This window comes from Lutjanus erythropterus, chromosome 17 (assembly GCF_056507025.1).
Source record: "Lutjanus erythropterus isolate fLutEry1 chromosome 17, fLutEry1.hap2, whole genome shotgun sequence".
Taxonomy (NCBI): Eukaryota; Metazoa; Chordata; class Actinopteri; order Lutjaniformes; family Lutjanidae; genus Lutjanus; species Lutjanus erythropterus.
In genome coordinates, this window is record NC_139333.1 from 35,369,998 (window position 1) to 35,391,850 (window position 21,853).

A 21,853-nucleotide genomic window follows, 5' to 3' on the forward strand; every position below is an offset into this window, starting at 1 on the left:
GAAAGAGCTTTTTATCACTTAAAGAAAATCGGAAACACATGACACTGTAAAAGTGGAATTTGGACCAGGAAACATAGTTCCAAGCTAAATCAGCGGGGTGGTGGTTAAAACTGGGCTGAATTCAGTTGATAAATTTAAGTTTTGTAGATTCTAACATTCATCTTAATGGCATCTTCACCAGTATTACAGGATCTCCTGGACAGATTTCTGAAAAAGTGCAATCCTTTGCATACATGACAGTGTTCAAACTTTACTCGTGAGGTGCCACTACAGTCATGGAGACTTCTCTACTTCCGCCTACAATCTCAATCTGGATTGTCTGTAAGGACCAAGAGGGCCAAGTGTATTATGTAATGGATATGTTTGGGGGAAAGCTGTTGGAGGAGACGTGAACACACGGAGTGCTGAGCACAGTGATGGGTCTGTGCCACAGCAATAGAAGCTCCACTATGGGTACAGCTTGGCACATGTGCACTGGAAAAACCCTTCACAAGGACTACATTATAGCTCATACACGATAGTAGTTTCACCAATGAACACTAGAGGGTGTAAGAGGGCTGCACTTGGTCTCATGCACACACACACTAACACATACACAAAGAGGACGGAGGGCTGGGGACTCTGGGCTGAGGCCTGGTTACTCGTCGAATCGTCCCTCCAGGATACTCTCAAACGAGAAGGGGACAAACTTGAAGCCCTGGCCTGAGTAGAACTTGTTCTGGAACTCCACCCTGAAAAATGAGGACAAGCAGTGGTGAGACCTGGGATTTAATGAGAATGGTTTAATATATCCAAATATACACATCACACAATGAAAATACCAAAGTATTGTCTGTGTTTCTGGTTGAATATTGTTCTTGTCAGGGTGAGCTGAGGAAGATCATTCTCAACATGAAACGCTGACTCAGTTCATCTCGGATCTTGGACTTCTTCTGTGCACACAAAATGTTTATTTCTGTCAAATTTTGCCCCTAAAGGTAGTATCTGTTGCCTTTGTTGGTTGGGTTGGTTAAGTTTAGGCATGAGGAGTGATTGGTTAGGGTTAAAGTAAGAATATCAGGGTAAGCCAATCAGAGGCAGCGCAGGGTGCGTCACTCAGTCATAAACCAAACTGGAATTTTGACCTGATGATGGGGCTACATGAAAAGTCAGAGGATCACATTATAATGTCATTAGAATTTGTCCTGAACAGTACATAAATGTATGAACCAAATTTAATGACAATCCATCCTCTAGCTGAGATGTTTTATTCTGGACCACACTGGTGGATGAACCTACTGAGCAGCATTGCCACGCCTAGAACCAAACAGCTGAGAACATTTAAAGAACAGCCTTGGAGTCTTAATGACTCTGTTAGCATCACTACAGCAAGATAAAAACAGTGGATCTAGTAGAGGTGCAAAGAGATGTCATTATTTGTATCTGTTCAAACAACAAAATTATCTGTGTCTGTATCTCTATTCATATAGAAGACCAGGAGTGGGCGTGGCTTATGCAGGAAATCATGTTAAATCTGACACGTTTAATTTTCTAACCTACTGTTCATTTGCAATGTGCCTTTAACACATCAAAATGAGTCTATATTGGTACATAATCAAACATGAAATATATTTCCACATCCTCATACTGTACCTTTAACCTCTCTCTTTTCTTTCTTTTTTATTTTTACTTATTTTTATTACGGGACATTGAGCTATAAGAAACTTAAAAAATGTACTATATATTTGAACATTTATATTAAAAAAGTTACACAAGTTGCACTTATGTTTCCTGATGTGGTCCTCTTACTGCAGTTCAAAGTACTAGAACACTATACATATACATACATGTATTATATTATAATAATATTATACTATTAAAATGAAGTACTTGTGTAATTTTTTACCCAATAATAACAAGTTTAGGTATAAGAAGTGCATTATTTGTGCTTTGCTGAACAATGTATTCTTATCTAGACAATAAAAAAGAAAGTCTTTTTCACAGCTAGGTTGATCTTGGATACCTACAGCTTTCTTGTTTGGACTACCATCACCTTCCTAGCTGAGCTGACTCATTGTTTCTGTTTTCTGGTGTGGCAGTAACTCAGGCTGTGGGGCTTCAAGTCCAGAACAGACCAGTCAGTACAGAGTGTAGACTGAGAGCTGGAGAAGGGCACTTGGCTCCAGTCAAAACAAAAAAGAAACAGGACAGGAACAAACCCTGCATCCTTACAGTACGCTAGAAACCAGGAGAGTCAGAATGTAAGACCTGAAGGCTGAAGTGCAATGTTGCAGTTTTAGCGATATTTATCTAATTCTTATCAGACTAAAAACAAGCAGAGAAATCCATTTGGCTGTTCTGTCTTTAAGGAAGGGCACATTCCAATAAAATAAGTCAAAGTCCTGTCCTCCCACATAACAATGGAATGATTCCCTGCTCAGCCCTCTGAAATGACTGAAAATGAAAAGATAAAGCTGATAAGAATAACAATAGTTTCCATCTTTATCAGCAGTGCATGGCTGATGTATGATTTTAATAAAATACATTTCATTATCAGCATCGTTCATCAGTGACCTGACACTTGGCCTGGTTGTGATAGTACCTGATGTTACATTAGTACAGGATGTACACAGAGTGCTGCTTCACTCCAGTAAACACACCAGTATTGTTTCTACATGTTGTCTGTGTGCTGACACTGCTGACGTAGGAATTAGACAATTTGAGAGTAATACTGCACTGTAACAATCACTATTGGCACCCCGGGTGTCAGTAACCAACAATGCTATTTGCACCCAGGGTTGAATAGCCCTGCCGCCACCGGTGTGGGGCCTGTCCATAGAAAATAACAGGGGCAGCTAATCTGACACACAGCATCTGTCGGCGGTGTGTTTCAGCCTTAATAGCTGCCAGGTGCAAATAGACACTCAGCATTTATAATTGCAGACTTAAACCCCCTTATTAATGACTTATTAACATTTATAACCGGAGATTTGATGATTAAAAACCCTAGAATGTGTTATTAACATTTATAACTGCAGACCTAATGATTAAAATGCCTTATTAATGACTTAGTAACATTTATAACACGACATTTGATAATTAAAAACCCTACAATGTGTTACTAACATTTATTACTGCAGACTTTAATGATTAAAATGCCTTATTAATGATTTATTAACATTTATAACTGACATCTGATTATGTGTTATTAATATTTATAACTGTAGACGTGGTGAATTGTTAGGAAGTGAAAATAGTTATTTGTGGTGACATAGTGATCTATAAAGCTGGTTTTAATATGTTCCTTCCCAGACAGTGGTAGCAAAATATGTCTTGAAAATCATGAGACTGGTTCATGTCCTTCCTGAACATGATTTTGTTAAAATTTCTGATAATCATTGTAGCTGCAGTGCAGAGCATGGCATTGGGGAAATCCAGATAGAAGTCTTTCCACATGCAGGAACCCACAGTGCTGGCTTTAATCAGTTCCATGTTCCACACTGAACACACATGATTACTGTAGTACTGAGCAAGTGTTAAGAACATAAGAGCAGCTGAGCCTTTTTAAGTCCTTGAACTCCTCACTTACTCACTTGTACAGAATATCATGTCTCAGACATTGACACATGCAGAGAGGACAGAAGTGTGCAGAGAGTTGATGGATGGGACATTTAGGAGGAATAGTCTTATGGTCTGCACAAGCTCAGATTTCTGTGTGACCAAATATGGCTGCTGAGAGCCAGAGCAGCGTGTCACTGACACCTCCTCTCACATCTCCACCAATAAAACCAGTCTCTGCTGGGGTTCCTGCTCATTGGGGAAAAGTTGTGTTCATGGCATCCTGAAAATGAACCTTTTGATTAATACGTGATTCTATGTGTAATTCTCACTTCAATGATAATTTTTCTGTTCAGCCAAAACAGCTCTATCTCAAAAACATTCTAGAAAATTTCTAGAAACACCTGACAAAACAACAAGTAGCACTAAAACTGCTGTACATAGCTGTGCTGGAATGAATCTCGGTCTGCCTAAAAGAAGTGAGAGTAACTTCAGATCAATTTTATGACAGATATGATCCACATTTCTCTCTGTGCTTCCTGGGTCAACGTAGAATCTGACAACAACAGATCCTTCACTAGATAATGCTGTTCTTTCGAAATAAAAAAGAAATGTCTCACACTTTACCCCACACAGCTGTGTTCTACAAACAAACATCAGTAATGTGTTAGTAGTCTTTTTAAGCTACTTATATGAGCAAAATTGCTAAATTTATATGCAGAAAAGTTGCAACCCAGTTAGACGTCCATAGCAACTCTTGAACAAAAAAACTCACAATGTCTTCGTCATTTTACACAATTGTTTTTGTAGATCATGTATTTTTGGCAACTTATGTGAAAAATCACTGAATTTATATGTTGAAAAGTCACAACCGGTCAGCTGTCACTACTGATGAGAGCCAAGTAAGTCCAGCTGTTTACTGATGGTGATTATATGATGTGATTTCCAACAAAAAACCTCTTTCTCATTTCACACAAAGGTGTTTTAGGTAGTATTTTTGGAAAATTATATGAGAAAAATCACTGAATTTATATATAGTAGTAGCGACCCGGTCAGTTGTCCCTCCAGACTCTACATCACACTTTTTCTCATATTGTAATACTCTGGGGATTATTGTAAAAAGACGACATTCCTGGGAACTATAGTGAAATATAGAATGGGCACTGTGAGGTCAAGAGGATTAAAAATACAGTTTCAGGACCAGTTAAAGGACCAGATCACAACACTGGGTGAGCGTAGGAGAAACTATGGTGGCTGTGAAACTCACTAAAACATGAAAGGCCATATCTAGAGCCAGTTTGGTTTGTCCATTTTATTTATTTATTGTTTTTTATTTTACTTTCTTACATTGATATAAGAATACAGTCTTCCTATCGAGTGGATTTAAGTCCATCTAAATATATCAATATCAATATCAATATCAATATGTTTTAGCCCTATTCAGTTGTAATGTTATAATGTATGTCAGGTAAAAGTTCTTTGAAAATCTAGTCACAGTTGCAGATGTGAGTGTATCTGCAAAAATACATGATAACAAAAACATTTAAAAATCATCATTGTTTGAAGTTACAATCAGACATGAACTCTCTGAACGTTAAATCTTGGAGTTAAGGCAAAGATTAGGTTAATAAACAACTTTTTTGGTTATGGTTTGGCTAGTTTATCCAGAAAGTGAGGAGATGACAAGTTTTACAGGAGTTCTGTAAATATAAATATAATATATAAAGGTCTCATTCTAATGTAAAGAAAACACCACATTTTACTTTTAGCTGATTATACACAAATGAAGTTATATTTATGAATATTATATTCCATTTCAGCCATATTTTGCCAACAGATCCCATAAATATTACACACTGACTTAACCTTTACTTTTTGCACATTTCTCGCAACTTTGATTTTGAAGTTCTTAAATTAAGGGATTCATATCTTAAAATGAAAAGGGCATGTCATAGAGCTTTATGACAATTATGTTTATTAATTACACACAGTGACATTCTATTTAATACCAGCAATTATTTTTTATGAGCGTTCCAGCTTTTTAAAATGGTAGATAACACATTTTGTCATAACTCTCTTAAAATATTACAGATTACAGACAAACTTCAAGGCTTTTCTTTCTGAGAACTGCAATTTCTGATTCATCTGCAGTAAAATGACAGTACTGTTCATTCACTAACTGTCTCACATTTCTTTCCAAGTTTTTTTTTTATCTATAGAGTTCCATATTTTCAGAATTTTCCTCAGCACAGTAAACTCACTTGTATCCGCAGTTAAGATACTGTAATTCTTAAATCCTGACAAGCTCTGATGTCTTCATTTAAGAGGAAAACACTAAGAGTAGGTTTGCAGTTCCTGCTGGTTCCTGGCCTCAGCGAGCGAGGGGAGTGCCCAGGAATGTCTCCCAGCCGTGGCAAATATTTGGCCTGCCCGAGCTGTGAGAGGGCAGCACTTAAAGAGAGGAAAGAAATGAGAGATCCTCTCATCTGCCTCTCCACACAGCTGTGGAAGTGGAAAAAATGCTCGTACCTAACACACACCGCACTCTGCTTACTCTGGTGTGTGTGTGTATGCGTGTGTGTTTGTGCAGATAACTCATCAGCATGTGTGTGTGAAGAGTGGACAGCAGAGCAGAGGGTCCAGGTTGACTGCTGTTTACTTTGAACATGACTATTTCCATTCACTCACCTCTGTGAAAAATACTCCACTACTCTTTTAACCTTAGCGGAGACCTGTTGAGCCCACACGGTGCTGCTTTATTAACAAAGTGCCTCACATTCATACACTTACACACACTGGAGCCTGAGAGCTGGCCAGCAGAACCACAGCCTCTTTCTGTGGCCCACTGGAAGCTGAAACTTTCACTTATGCTGAAAAGATCATTGACAGAATCTCTTTTTAATGTCTGAAGCACTGAGCTCCACTCTGTTGGCTCCGCCTCAGGGGACACGCTTCTTTTTCACTCAGTGTTTATGGCATTTGAACTTTCTAATTTTAATTCACAATCCATTTTAAATCTGTACTTTATAGATTTTCTGTTATCTCTCTATAAGCAGTACAGCTCAACCAAGTGGCAACCTTCCAGGCTGAAATATGAGGCCAACACGAAAGTGACACCACTGCAGTTTCTCAAATGGCCACTTGAGGCTGGCTCCAAAAGCAAGCCAATCTTCATAGAGCCTCATATTAAAATATCAAACTTAACAGCAGTAATAAACATGTTTCCAGCCTGGTACAAACAACAGTTTGGGTCTCTGTGACTAATTTCTCTGTTCATGACACCTGCACAGTGCACACGCCACCTTTTTGCCCATTCTTGGATTAGCTGGTAATTCGCCGAGTCAGGCTCTGCCAAATTGGAGATGGCTTCAGAAACCTCGGTCCATGTTTCATACAGTTTCTGAGCCCGACCAATACTGAATTTTGTTTACTGTCTGCCTGCTACAAAATCACTGTTTGAATCCAATGTGCACAAGGTAAATATGTTGGATTTGAACATCGGTATCAGCCCGATCAAACATTTCATAAATGAGGGCAGACAGTAAACAGAGATCATGAGATTATGAAAATGCACTGGGAGATACAATGCTGACATTAAAACAAAAAAAAAAAAAGTGCTTTTTTTGGTTCAACTATAAGATTTGTGTACATATTTTTCAAAGCACATTTACACTTTTTCATGGAAAAGTATAATACAAAAAATACGGTCCCAGATTGAAATCTGAAAATTTCGTGGAGCCAAACTAAACCTTTATTCACACCTCTGATCAACACACGAGACTAAATACTGATGACAAGACACAAGACGTGCTCCAGTGTTAATGTAACAGTTCACCCAATACAGTATAACAACTGTTAAACGAGGTCACATACATGAAGAACAACACACAATTTCCATGGCGTTGTTTTATTAGTTCTACCGTATTTTCCAGACTATAAGTCGCACTTTTTTTCATAGTTTGTCTGGACCTGCGACTTATACTCAGGTGTGACTTGTACAAATTAAAATATATAATTTCACATGTTCTTAAATGTTATTTCACACTGACCGACATGACCAAGGAGTAAATATTACCTACAGCAGCGAGAGGGCACTCTAGGCTTGTGACAACTACCGGTATCTGTTACTCCTGTACCACTGAAAATTAATTTAAACGTTAACTTAAAGACAACTGAGAAAGACTTAACACAAATGCCCCCCAAAAGAAAATCATATTCTGCAGATTACAAGCTACAAGTAGTGAAATATGCAGCCGAAAACGGTAATCGAGCAGCAGAAAGAAAGTTTGGACTGAGTGAGAAACTTGTGAGGGACTGGCGAAAAGTGGAGGTTACTCTTACTGTAATGAAGAAAACAAAGAAAGCTAATCGCAGGCTAAAAGCAAGATGGCCACAGCTGGAGGAACAAGTTCACAGATGGGTGCTTGAACAACGTGCTGCCAGGAGAGGCTTGTCAACGGTGCAGGTATGTCTCCACGCCCTGGTAGTTGCCAAGGCAACGAATATGAATGACTGAGTCCGGTGCGACTTATATATGTTTTTTTCTTCTTCATGATGCATTTTTTGACTGGTGCGACTTATACTCCGGAGCGACTTATAGTCCGAAAAATACGGTAATTACTTTTCTACTACTACTACTTTTTTTACTAATTATTTATGGTAAGTTCAAACTGAAATTTAAAAACATTTTATTAATTTAATTGTCATGATGTCTAATGGCCAACATTTTGGGAATCACTGAATTAGGAGTTTAAAAAAAAAAAGAAAAACTCTTACGGGCAACTGGTCACATTTGTGTGCCTACCACTAAGGAGAATGGGGATAGAGTGTTTTTTTTTCACATAAAGCGTGTCCTTAAAATAATATAAGGAACATTCAAGCAACTATTTTACATTTAGACATCCACAAACAATCTGTAGGCGGTGAGATCTCTGATTGTCTGGTATCATGACACTGGCTGGTATGCGTGTACTGCTTATGAAATTGACTCATGAAACATCATTCAGATTATGCCACAGTTCTATACACTTGTTGTCATGGTATAAAGTCATGTCATGTATGTAACATGCAATTTATAAAAAGCAGCTGATGGCTGTATATGCAGTATATCTGTCATCTCTGAAAGGTATTATGACACTTCTCATAGTTGCCCCCACTTGTCTGATGTGTCAATAATAAAGGCTGTACAGCTGCCCATATGTTGATAAAAGTATGTTGTTTGGGCTGGCGTCACTTTCTTTTCAATCTTACCCATTCTAGACTGACTGTGTTAATATTGCATCTGGTTCAACTCAGCTGATTACACCTGCTTTCATAACATAGTTCTGTACAGCATGGCCTCCAGCCTGGAACATACAGCCGCCCATGTGTGAAGCAGGTGGGACTACACAACACATACTGTAGGCTTCTTGGAAGAACAACACAGAGTGGATGAAAGACAGCTGCGCTCAGATTTGAAAGGTGGTCGGATCACTTTGCACTAGTTTACAGGAACAACAGGCAGACAGAGGACAGACAGACAGACAGCTTCTACTTAAACCTACTTACAACAGTCAGCCCTGAGAGTAGCAGTTAAGCATTAGAACCATACCTCTGTCCAACAAAAACACACAAGACATTCTCTCCCTGTCTCTGTTTATCCATCTCATACCCATGACGTCAGGCTTGGTGTTAATAGCAGGAACCAGATCAGAACGATTAGAGAACATACACTTATTGCTTTCACTTAGAAGCTTTAAATGAATGGTGTGTCAAGCAGAAATGCAGCAGGGCGCACCTGTTAATCTCAAATCCACTGTGCCACACACAGCCAGTGATAAATGGATGGACAGAGGCAGAACATGTCTTCATGTCTCCATACCAGCCAACATCATTCCTTTCATTCAACTCTCTTACATTAACCAGCACCAAACACTGTGTCAACTTTTGTGATACATAAGAGGGTACTGGAATTTCAGGACTGTATTGAGTTGTCAGGATCAATTTCAGTATCAGTTTCATGTTGCATGCGTTACATATGGAGCTGCAGTCAGCGTGGTCAGTGCTGCTGTACAGAGAGAGGAAGCTGAGTTCTCCTGCTGTAAAATCTGTGGTTCTTCTTACATGCAGTGATGTCACAGTGATGTCACGGTGATACAGTTGGCATTAAGGAAGAACTGTGGGCTATTTCAGCTCAGATTTCTAGTCTCTTCCTCGGAGTTGCTGAGGGCATGCTAGATGAGTATTTTTGTCACATAAAACTGTGTCCAGACTAACAAAGTATAGCTATAGGACAGGACTGCACAATTAACTGCAATATCACAGAACCAGAACTAAACTTTGATTTTTTGAAAAAGGAAAAATGTGTGAGAAAACAGCATCATAATGAGGTACTGTAGTGCTGCAGAGACAAACTGAACAAAAAATTTGTTTGGTACAGACCTCAGTAAATACCACATCATCATGATTTTAATGTTCTTTCAGTAAAAATGAAAACTGTGATGAAAAAATGTTCTTTCTCACTAATCATATCACAATCACAATTTCAGTCAAAACAATCGTAATATTACTTTTTTTTTTTTTTTTTTTACCATATTGTGCAGCTATAGGCTAAAGCAGTGATACACTGATCCTGGCACCTGTGGGCACTGCCAGCATAGTTCCACAAGCAGCAATTTTCTTGGTCAATACAGCAGCACTGAGGAATTTATTCCTTCAACTGACTACATTCACTATCAGCACCCACTGAAAATCCATATGAAAAATGCTGAATTTTCCCTTTAAAGGTCTCATAAAACATATTTTAACAAAGTGGCAGCCTCCAGGGGCTGAAAAATTAAGCCAATGCTTAAGTGTTGACTTAAGGCTGCCTTCAAACGCAAGTCAAACAAGCCACATACAGGTACTTTGCCAAAATTTCACGTTGTGCCTGGGGGAAACCTGGGGAGTCCATAGACAGCCATGCAATTTTATGTGCTTTTGAATCAGAATTAAAAAAAAAGTTTGTATGAAGTCATGTCGAGTTAAACAAACCTTTGTATTATGAACACGTCTAGGAATTTTTCTGTGACCTGCCTGAACCTGGGCATCCACAGTAACTTCATAAATTAAGGATAATAAGTCAGCTTCAGGCCACACTCTGTTTATATTGAATTATCAGGTATAGTTAGGCTCAGTGTTACCTGACAATAAGAAAACCTGGTAAGAAACAACTGTTCATCTAAACTAGACTGAGATTTAGTCAGACGACAGATGCTACTGTACTGTATCATCCAGCAGCCTCAAGCTAACGTTACCTCACTATCAGTAGTAATAATTAATGTTCTCTGGAGGCTCATAAATTCTTACCGCTTTTCTTTTGGGATCTTTTCGTCTCAAGCAAGCAGAGACTGTGACGGATTAGTATGTATATTTGTTTTACAGCCTGCTACACAGCAGCTTTTTGACATTTCCCTATCTCTCCTATTATATGAAACCCTGAGTTTTCTGCCAGAAGGGGGTGTGGCCTTGCAGATAGGTGCTGGAAATGTCCACCTCAGCTCCACCCACACTATATATACAATATATCCCAGTACTATATATATATATATGATCAACTGACAAGATGTTGCTACTTTTTTTTACTTGACACAAAGAACTATTTGACAAAGAAGCTCAGTGTGTATACGAATCAGTTCCTATGTACTTATAAATCACTCAATGTATATGTAATTACGTCCTCAGTGCCTAAGCAATGATTTCCATTCCTCATTCATCACTTTCACATCACCTCCTTTACATAGTTCTCTGTAGTGCTCCATCAGTGTACCTTCTCAAAACACTGTTACTGAGAATCCTGTCCATTCAAATGTTTCCATTAATATGATTCATGATTACAGCTATTACAGTAACCTCTGCTTATAATTACTCCTCACACATGTTAATACATACAGTATGTTTTTATGAAGTGGCTGTATGTCACTGTATACACTGAGTGTGCTCCTGCTGTAGGATAATCAGTGTCTTCTCTACACTGGATAACATCCTGTATTCCTAAATGTTTGACTCTCCTGTGTGTCAATGTACTTTACACCGGTGCACACAGGATCAGCAGGGTGGAGGCGGTGATAGGAGGCGATGGAACTGGAGGGTGTGAGGTTATCAGGAGTCCTGTACACTCACAGTTTGGTAAAGCACTCTGGGTCAGGAATGTTTCATGTTGCTAGCATTCCTCATGTGCATGTAAAAGTGAAGAAGTACAGCTTGGGCAGAAATAGTTGGCTCGCAGGTGAACAATGACAGCTTGCTGGCCGGCTGTGTGTTTTCTATCAATGTGGGATTCGTTGTATCGGCATAAGAGAGTATTTACTGACAGTGGTGGGTGTGTGAGTGTGTGCATGTGCTCACTTGCAAATTTGCACATATACTACACATATGGTCGCGTGCATGAAGGCTGTGTATGTGTGTGTGTCTCTAACCAGTGCAGACGCAGGGCGTGCAGGAAAGCAGACAGCCCCTCCATGACGAGCAGGATGGCAACAGTGAGGGTGGCAAAGGCTGAGAAGATGATGGACAGGCCGAAGAAGCCGCCGCCGCTCCGGGAGGACAGACCCAGGTGCATCACCATAGACCAGAGCACCTCAGACAGCTCTGCACACACACAGTGATGACAACAACAAGGTTTACACCAAAATTTGTCAAGCATGTTTGAAAGCATACAGAAACTCCAGCTGTCCTGTACTGATTAGAGAAGTGAATGACCCAGAGCTGCTCATCTTGGATCATGAATTAAAAGGTCAACAGGTTAATGGATGTTTCTTCTAGGAGTATGACTTTGGAAATTCTAGAGAAATTTTTAAATAATGCATCTAACTAAAATTTTGAATATGTTACTTGGTAATTACCACCCACTACATGAAAACACTACTTGTTAATTAACACATAATTTACCATGAAATTATGGGACCTAGAAATTGAAGCGTCACCAAAATTTGCTGTCAAACTGAACACTGGTTTGTGTTTGCGTTTCTTTACTCACGTGCATGAGCCAGGCTGAGGGCCCAGAGGCGCAGGTAGGAAGCTGTGTTGGAGATGCATCCCAGACAGTACTCTATGGTGTGGATGGCCTGGTGGACAGCTACGTCCCCAAAGTTAAACTGTGGTGGAAAGACCAGATGTTTAGTGCACACAGTGTGGTTATAGTAACATATTTTTGTTCTTTTTTTTTTTGTCTGTTTGTTATTTTGGTTGCTGTTTTGTACATCCAGTGGCACTGAGCTCACACTTTTATTGGGAAAAAGGAGAAATGGCTTCAGTGTCTTTTTATGAACACTATTTTCAGAGGACAAAGCTAATGCACTGCTGTTAACAGATTCATTACAAACTTTTTAAATCTTTACTTAAGGCAAGGCAGGGCAATTTTATTTGTACAGCACATTTCAACAACAAGATAACTCAACATAAATATAACATAAATATAAAAGGCAAAATGTAAAAGGAACACAAGGCAATACAAAATATATTTAAATCCAAAAGAGTTAATTAGAAAATAAAAATAAGATATAACAGGAGAGTACAAGTTACAGTGCATTGTAAGATATTAATGGTTTCATGTTGTCTGCATAATTATAGTAACATATGTTGTTGTTTCCATCATCTGAAATAGTGGCAGCACAAAGATATCAAACAGAAGTGGCCCCAGAATGGAGCCCTGAGGAACTCCACAGTCATTTTTGTCTGCTCAGATCAGTAATTACCTATAGACATTTAAGTATTCAGACTGCTGTGTTAAGCAAAAAGGTATCAGTCAGTACTTTCACATGCACACATAAAATCAGGTTGAAATCAGGTTACGCAGTGAAATCAGGTTATGCAGGCAACCACAACAACTACATTTAGTTCATACACTGCTGTAACCTGGTTATTGCAACTTCACGGGATCATGCAAGCCTTGCTCAATGGCTCCTCGGTGGTAACAGTGCAGGGAAAGCACTGCTGTATCTGACTTTCAAAGTCGTCAGATCACAGTGCTGTTCACACCACACCACTCTGCCTCATAATTGCAAGTCTTGAAGTTGCTGTGCTTTGGTCACTACATGACTGATCAGAGACAGAGGGTCACCAATTACAAGGTCATTCACCAGGCAGAATTCCCTGTCTGCTCTCCAAACTATGTTTTGTCACAAAAACACACTAGAAGGATGGACTGGCAACCTTCACGTCACAAGCCAGCTTCTCTAACTTTCCAGCCACCACTACATCCACTGTGTTTCGACTGTTGTCTCAATTGTTTTTTAAACAGTTTTTGTCTGATTTTAGCAGAAAGTATATCTGTATTTTCTTGTCCCGACATGCTGTTTGCTAGCCGTCACACCACAGACACTCGGTTCAGATAATGAGCATGTGCATGTGAATGTGGCTTCAAGCAAAGGATCTACAGTGAAGATTCAGGATGAAAACATGGTGTAAATAACTTTTTGTAAGTCAACTTGGCATATTGGGGTTTTAGGAGACTTGGATTACACCAGACGAGCAGTATGGAGGCATTTCATGTTTTTATTCTGTTGTTTTTTTACATTTGAAAACTGGTCACCATTCACTTCCATTATTTGGTAGATTCTGCAACGTTGTTTTCCTGTAAAACTCCAGCAGTGTTTTGTGGACCAAAAAACTAAACCTGACCTTCAATCAGCATGAGGGTGTGTAGATTATAACTGAATTATCATTTTTGGGTGAACTATCCCTTTAGCTCGGCTCCTCCAGAGCCACAGAAAACATTATGTAACTGTTGTTTTTGCTAAATTTAGCTTTTACTTACACTGCTATTGTGTGTATGTGTCTTTATTTTAAGAGTTTTGCTTGTTTTAAATATAAAAATTAGAGACTACAACAATAGAATTTCCAGTATGAAATGACTGACACATACGTCATCATAACTTATCAGCACTTCACTTTCTACTTTACATGGAAAGATGGTTATCACCCAGCTCTACTATTCAAAATGTGGCCAATAATAACAACTATTGTGTCAGTATGGCATTGACAGTGGAAATGACTCAGAAATTCTCTTATCATCTTAATGAGCAGCTCCTTTGACTTTTGACCCCTGCCTGAGCCTTTAGCTCTGATTAGACAGAAAACAAAGAGCAAAGACGTCTGCCTTGGTTGAGTTTGTTTCTTCTTTTTCCCTCAGCAGGATCACAGCACAGGGCCTTGTTTGTGTATTGTAAAGTCAACAGAGTTCCTCCATTCTCTCCTTCCTGCAGCAAGACTAGCCTTTCCTGTATGTGAGTGGGCAGGGAGGGGGAAACACTGAAGTCTACTGCTCTACGTTGTTCTTGTTGGGTTTGGCTTTGTGCTGGTCTGATTTCCTCTTTCCATGCTTCTCTTTTGTCCTTGGACCCGTGAAATAGAGTTCATGGAAGCAGCACTCATTGTTCCCATTCAAAGGGTCTCCGGCACAAGTGGCTAATGAAAACAACACTGGTTAACATGCCATAATGGCAAAATACACAGAGGTGAGTGGCTCTGATTAGAAATGTAGTGACACTTCAGCTGAGCAGAGTCATGTGATTTCACAATGTATATTTACAATGTACAAAACTTTAGATCTGTGATGAGAGGACAAAAACAGCTCAGTCAAAAGACAGTTTTCAGCATCCACAAACTGCTTTCAGACTCATTTTCAGTTGATACAGGTACAAAAATACTAGATAATATTTCAAAAGCAGGGCTGTAGTACTACTGACAGAGACACCACATAAATTAGGGTGTATTTCAAGGGCAGGGCTGTTGTATTCATACTTGTCTCAGTGTCGAGAATCTTATTACCCAGACCTGTCTCTGTTTTATGGGTGTTTCATTGCTGACTCAACGTGTTTTGTAGGCATCATCTTTTTCCCAAGACTGCTTCACCTAGTCCCGCCCTACTATGCTGTGATTGGTTAATACTATTGCACTGTGCTTGGGTAGTACTCATAGTCTTAATTCAACCAACCAGTTTTTGTTCCTAAACCAAACAAAGTATTTTGGTTCCTTAACCCAGTGAAGTAGTTGTCATGCCTACACCTAACCAGGTCGCTTTAGTGCCAAACCCTAACCAAGTAGTTTTGGTGCCTAAGCTGAACCAAGTCGTACTGGTGCCCAAAACTAATAAAGTGGTTTTGTGGCCATTTGTCTCAGCCTTGCAAGTGTTTGGTATATCTTTTGATCTCCTGGTTCTTCTGGGTTACTTGGCCTATGGGTCTCTCAGTCTCATGGGTGCTTTAACTCAGACTGATCTTGGTCTTGGTGTGTATTTGTCCCAGTCTTGTGCGTGTTTTAACTCAAACGTACATGAGATGATGTACTTAAAAGAGCATTAATCAAACCTCAAACAATGGAAAAAATGTAACTATGTCATGGAAATATGGCCATTCCACTTGTTTCATGTATTACACAGGAAACTAACTTTTTCACCTTAGACAGGTGGAAAGACACTTACTCTGATTGCCTAATCTGATACAGTGACCCTCTCAAAGGGTGAAAATATTGTGTAGTGTGATCCTGGGGCAAGATTACAAGATGAAGACTATTTAAAAGGAACTGTTGTTTGTTTTAGACATACTACTCTGAGTTGGACTTGGTCTTCTCTCAATCTCAAAACTGCTCATACTTGCATTTGTCCCATATTCTACTTCAGTGGCCTTCTATTGGCCATCTATTCAAGGATACATTGTCTCATGGAGTCTTATGAGGTATTTTCTTTTAAAGTGAGGACATTTGCCAAAAAGTTGAGGTAGTAACTGTAAGTTAAAACAGGTGACACTAATTGTCAAGATTTTTTTTTTTTTAAGGCATTTTGACAAGGCAATTTTCTTGATACCAGCATAATTACTGAACGTATTCTGTCCCGTTTCAACAAAACAACAACAACAACAAAGAAGACTCTCAGCATGACCGATAAAAAACTGCACTGGAAACAAATGAAACTGTGACAGTTTACTGTTGCATAATATGCTGAAAATAAAGACTTTAAGAATGAGTATCTGACTAAAGTGTTTTTTCAATTTGTGTAAGAGAGACAAACACACACCTTTACAACCACACACATACACATGCCTTGCACTGGGCGGCGGACAGTATAGAAGTAGAGGAGATTTGGACAGATCGACCAGAGTTCAAAGAAAGACAAAACACCACTTGGCACTAAACACACAAACAGATCAGGCAAGACAGCATCCAGACATGCTAAGAAGATACCAAACTCAGGTTTCTTACCGGCTCTTCCTCTGAATGCTTGAAAGTAAGCAAAGGTCAAAGGTTAGTGGAATAATTCAGGAACTGTATTGATCCAGTAGGCTCCATCTTTTCTTGGATTACTGTCTTGGAGTTTATTTCACTAGACTCTGGAACCTATTTCAAGCCTTGCAGGTCCCGACAATGGTATCCTGTTTCAGGTTTGAGACATTTAGTTGGGTAAAGGTTTGGGCTCATGTTGGACTGTTTCGTTTACTTTCAGTCAGTATCTCTGTCTTTCTCTCTCTGACTGTTCCAACCATCTGCATCCATTTGTGTCATGTGTTGAAAATATACATGAACTTCCCAATGGGAAGAGGGAAAGAGACAACAAGTAGCCAAAGAACTGCATTAGCCTGGCAAGCTAATGGTCGGTAGTCAGTTCAAATCTTAAAGGATAGGTTCAGATTTTTTTAATGTCTGTACTCTCATGACGTACATATTCTGAAACAGTTATGAGTCACTGTAATCAACGCACATCAAGTGAGTATCTTCCACAGTTTTTTACTGTCTTTTAATATATGTTTTCTCACTTTGCATGTCCTTACTTAGTCACTTCAAAGAGGTACAGGAAGTCCTGGAGGTCACTTGTAGGTTTGTTGCTGAGACACAGCACCAGTATACACTATACACGACTGCCAGGATGAAGGTACTCACTTGATTAGACTAATTCAGACTCCCACAGCCTTATATTAGCTTCAGCTGAACATCAAAATGTGTTTTTGCACAGAACAAGGACTGTGGATTTTGACGCTGATTGCTTATAATGCAGGCATGTTATAAACGTATCATTTCACAACCAGTATGGACAGAAGGAAAGATTACAGTGACAAAACTTCAACCTACATATAGTATGTGACTATTGCATTGAGACAGACTTGAAAAAATCCTAACCTGACCTTCAAAATCATGGCTGTGGTCCCAGTTTTGAGCTCATGCAGAACTATAAAGCACATCCCACCACAATTTGAACTAAGGTGCTGATCTTATCAACAACAGCTGAATATGTTTAGATTCCCAAATATCCAGCACTGCCAGCCACCACTGATTAGAAGATCAAATATCAGTGCATGTATTTTGAATGATACACAAACTCAAGGTAAAATAATTATTTTACATATACTTGTATCAATCAATGTATCTGGATGTTAGCATTTTCTGCAGTATTCACTAAAGTTTCAGTCAGTTGCTGCTCCCAACATTATGCAATATTCAATTCCATAACCCCGCTGATAAGTTATTCCTATGTGGAATATCATACACTTGGAATAATGATGACAAAATGCAGTCTTATTACATTACAGTTATGCAATATGTTATCACAACGTAAACACTGAGTGATTTAGTATGCAGGAGACCTGGGAAACACCAAACCTCTGAGTCACACAATGAAAAAAAACTTGTTTTGTTCAGAAATTCCACTCGCTGGTTCTCATAAAACCACCTCGCTGTTTATGTTTCTGAAATGGAAAATCCATCTCTTATCTGCTCCGGTCCATCCCTGCCCTGCTTGTCTCTCTGTGCACTGTTGTGCCAACATTACCCACATCTCTTGTTACTACTCAGGAGAAAAGACTGCGCTCTGATATGAAGGCACAACACTGAGTAAAGCAAGGTAATAGCGAATGGGCTGCACCATAAAGTTCTGTTAAATCTTATCTTTTCCCAGGTCAAAACTCTATTTTGAGTCCATCACAAAACAATACAATTCTATAAGCAATTATATAAGCTTAAGGTTATTTTAGCCATGTATTATATATGTTTTGGCATTCAGGATAATTGTGGTGTGAATGCTGGATGTTGAAGAACTGATGCTAAACTGAATTTCTGGCTTTAATTAGTATGTCGAAGCAGTTGAAGGAGTGTGATGAGTTGGAAATGTGGGTCTAATTAGTATGAACAGGATTTAGAAGTTGAATAAACTTCATAAAGTATTACAGACGTGGAACATTATAAAGTTTGAATAGTCTCTGGTTTAAAGAATGAAGAAGTAAAAATAAGTGGAAAAGACTATTAATAGCTGACAAAGTGTGAAAGGGATAAACGAAAACTGAAGAGCTAAACTAATTATTTCACTAATGGCTGCCACTAAACTCAGTTGTTGGCTTTAATTTATATGTTCAAGCAGTTGGAGAAATGTGAAGAGTTGGAAAAGTCCGAAAGGGTCTATCAGTGTCTTGCTAAAACTGATTGAGTAGAAGAGTTGAAAATGTATGAAAAACTGACCATTCCATAATTATTCTGAATGTGGAACATGATCCAGTATGAAAGGTATATATGAAGAAAATAATAGCAATAATGAAGTAATTGAACTGAATATTTGAGGTTTCTATGTTGAAAAATGTGGAACTAGTGAAAACCAGTGACAGAAGAATATATATTTATATATATATAATATATATTTTTTGCAGACCATATAATTAAAGATGTTAGAAAAGTCTTAGTTTATGACGGCTCACTTTTAAAGTGACTCATGAAGCTACCATCACAAGTCATGTAGTCATGTTTATATCTTAAGTATGGGGTTCCCACAGGCCTGGAAATCTCATTTGTTCATTTTCAGAACTTAAAACTCTTGCATGTTTGGTGATACATCATTGACTCACCTCATCTCCTTCCTCTGAGTGCTGGGAGAGCTGGTCGTGGTCCATGATGCCAGCCTCGTCCTCCGTGGGCCCGTTGCCCACCCGCACCCCTCCGAACTTCTGCGTGCCCTGTTGGGTGAGTCCGGTGCATGATGAGGACACGCCTGTTTGCTCTAAAGACTGCTCTAGATTCTCTGCAGGGGTTTCTTCCCTCTTCTGGGACTAGATACAGAAGCCACAAGAGCTGTGTCTAGCTTAAAGCAAGCCTTAGGTTCAACGCTTTCTCCTTAATTTACTTCAATTTAATCAGTAAAAATAGGGCACCCAGCACAGAAAGTGAAGTCATTCCAAAATGAAATACATCCACCACTTGTGAGACGTAACACTTACTACTACTGAAATCTTGCCACATAAAACAATTTTATTAAGAAATCAGTGTTACAGTATTAAATTGGGATACGCAGCCATTTATTTGAGGGCAAAATAATCTCACTGGTTGAGTTAAAGCTCAAAACACAGAAGAAAATCGTATTTATAGTACAGCTTTACTCCTGTACTACTGCCAACTTTAAATGACAAAGCTACCACCAACATCCATGTACACTTACATGTTTGTCAGCATACTAGTTAGCTCTAGTGACTTGTTTAGATCTGAAATGTCATCTGTCTAATTGTGATAACTTGATATTAAGTAATTCATGTTTATACTGCATTAAAGCAGCAATATGTAGTAATTGCGCATGAAAATTTGTTAAGCGGTCCAAACAGTGAGCTGGAGCCACAGACACTATATTAAATAAGTTGAGATCCTATTTAATACACAATCTATGGTTGAAAGAAGTTGTTTTGTTACAGTTTTTGTCAATGTAAAGCAACTATTATGTTAAAGATGGAAAAATAGACAAATGCATTAATTTCTGTTAAATTTCCGTTATATTGTGTCTCTGCTGTTTCTGTTCATATCAGCTATTGTTATCAGCTCCTGGAAGCAATAAAGTAAAAGATTTATAGACTAAAGTCACCTACAACCACAAGATGTGACTGCAAAACAAGCTGGGACAAACTACACACCAACATGTATAAAAAGCTAAGTTACTTCATCAAAGGTTGTGGATGTAAGCCTCAAAATGATTAAAACTGAACAAAACAAAATTAGACTATAGCTTCTTGACTTTTGGTTAACTGTAATCAAGTGAATACAATGTGAAGAAGAGTAATACATATACTTTTGTCAAAAGACAGAGACACTTTCTAAATCAGCTGCTCAAATTTATACTGACTGGCACAACTCATCTGTGGATTATTTTTTTCAATTAATCCATAAGTTGTTTGGTCTATAAAACAAAAATTGCTGAAAAACGTTGATCAGTGTTTCCCAGACCCCAAGATGACGTCCTCAAATGTCTTCTTTGTTCACAATTCACAGATATTCAGTTTACTGTCAGAGAGGAGATTTTTTTTTTCTTAAAAAATACTCAAATTGATAAGTTAATTATCAAAATAGTTGACAATTAATTTAATAATCAATTAATAAAGGATCATTCAGTTAACTGTTGCAGCTCTACTCCACTTACTATGCACTATGGTAAACACAACTTTAATTCTCTTAAACTGGTACTGATCTTCAGGCTGTTCATTTCTTTGAGGTTTAAGACAACCAGTGAGAGTATGAGAGCTACAGGCTGCTTAATCAGCTATTTCAGATAGGATTAGTTAGATATGTAATGTTCTGGATCAAATAAGAAAGGTGGAATATGAGAATATAGAGGCAGCTCATTAGCTGTTAGGGTGCCCTCAGTCTGTATTTCTACCACATTTCAGAATATGAGCGTTTCCAAGGCAGGCTTTAAGCATTTTTCATGGCAACACAACCAACCACATTACACATACAATGTGCATTGAAATGAATGGCAGAATAGGAGTGAAAAACAAAAGGTTATAATTGTTATTCATCAAAGGTGGCAATAAGGTTATAGGTGGGGTCAGAGTCACATACCAGGTGCTTTTTCCACAGGTGCTGACGCCGAAGCACCATAGTTTTCACAATCAGCATACAGGGTACACATGCAAGGGCAATCAGCACCAACAAAACCTGGATCCCCATCTACAGATTCAAACAGAGAGAGGTTAACAAGGTGTTGGTGATGTGTAGCAGAGATTCCCCGAACAGATCCTGGTGAGGCCTAACTCAGTCCTTCCTCTCACTGTAGTACAGAAAAAAACTGCTGATGCTTCTTTTGGCTCATATGAATCTAGTTAGTTACATGAAACTCATCAACAAATCACAAGCTTTCCTTTGCTGCCTTGAATTTGCCACAGTTATTTATTGTTTTCATCTAACAAAAATAATATGCCGATGTGATCTGATGACAGATTTATCAGATGTATCTGTAAACCCAAAGGCTGACTGATTATTTCTTTGTCTATTACTATTATATATTTTTAACAGCTGTAGAGTTATTAAAGGGAGAGCAGACTATTGTTCAAGGTATAGGCAT

The 21,853-nt window shown here is 38.6% G+C and overlaps 1 protein-coding gene across 3 annotated transcripts in view; it reads right to left on the reverse strand.

Moving 5' to 3' along the window:
* Positions 1-285: 285 nt before the first annotated feature.
* atp6v0a1b (ATPase H+ transporting V0 subunit a1b) overlaps positions 286-21,853 on the reverse strand; it is a 37,586-nt gene continuing 16,018 nt past the window's right edge. For 2 of the 3 annotated variants that reach the window (XM_084740792.1, XM_084740793.1), the window contains exons 17-22: positions 21,352-21,459; positions 19,377-19,577; positions 16,753-16,770; positions 12,533-12,650; positions 11,973-12,144; positions 286-731 (exon numbers count right to left, since the gene is read on the reverse strand). In XM_084740792.1, coding sequence (XP_084596918.1) covers positions 638-731; positions 11,973-12,144; positions 12,533-12,650; positions 16,753-16,770; positions 19,377-19,577; positions 21,352-21,459 — 711 coding nt within the window. In that variant the 3' untranslated portion in view covers positions 286-637. The remainder of the gene's footprint in view (positions 732-11,972; positions 12,145-12,532; positions 12,651-16,752; positions 16,771-19,376; positions 19,578-21,351; positions 21,460-21,853) is intronic. The other variant, XM_084740794.1, reaches the window with a different exon arrangement.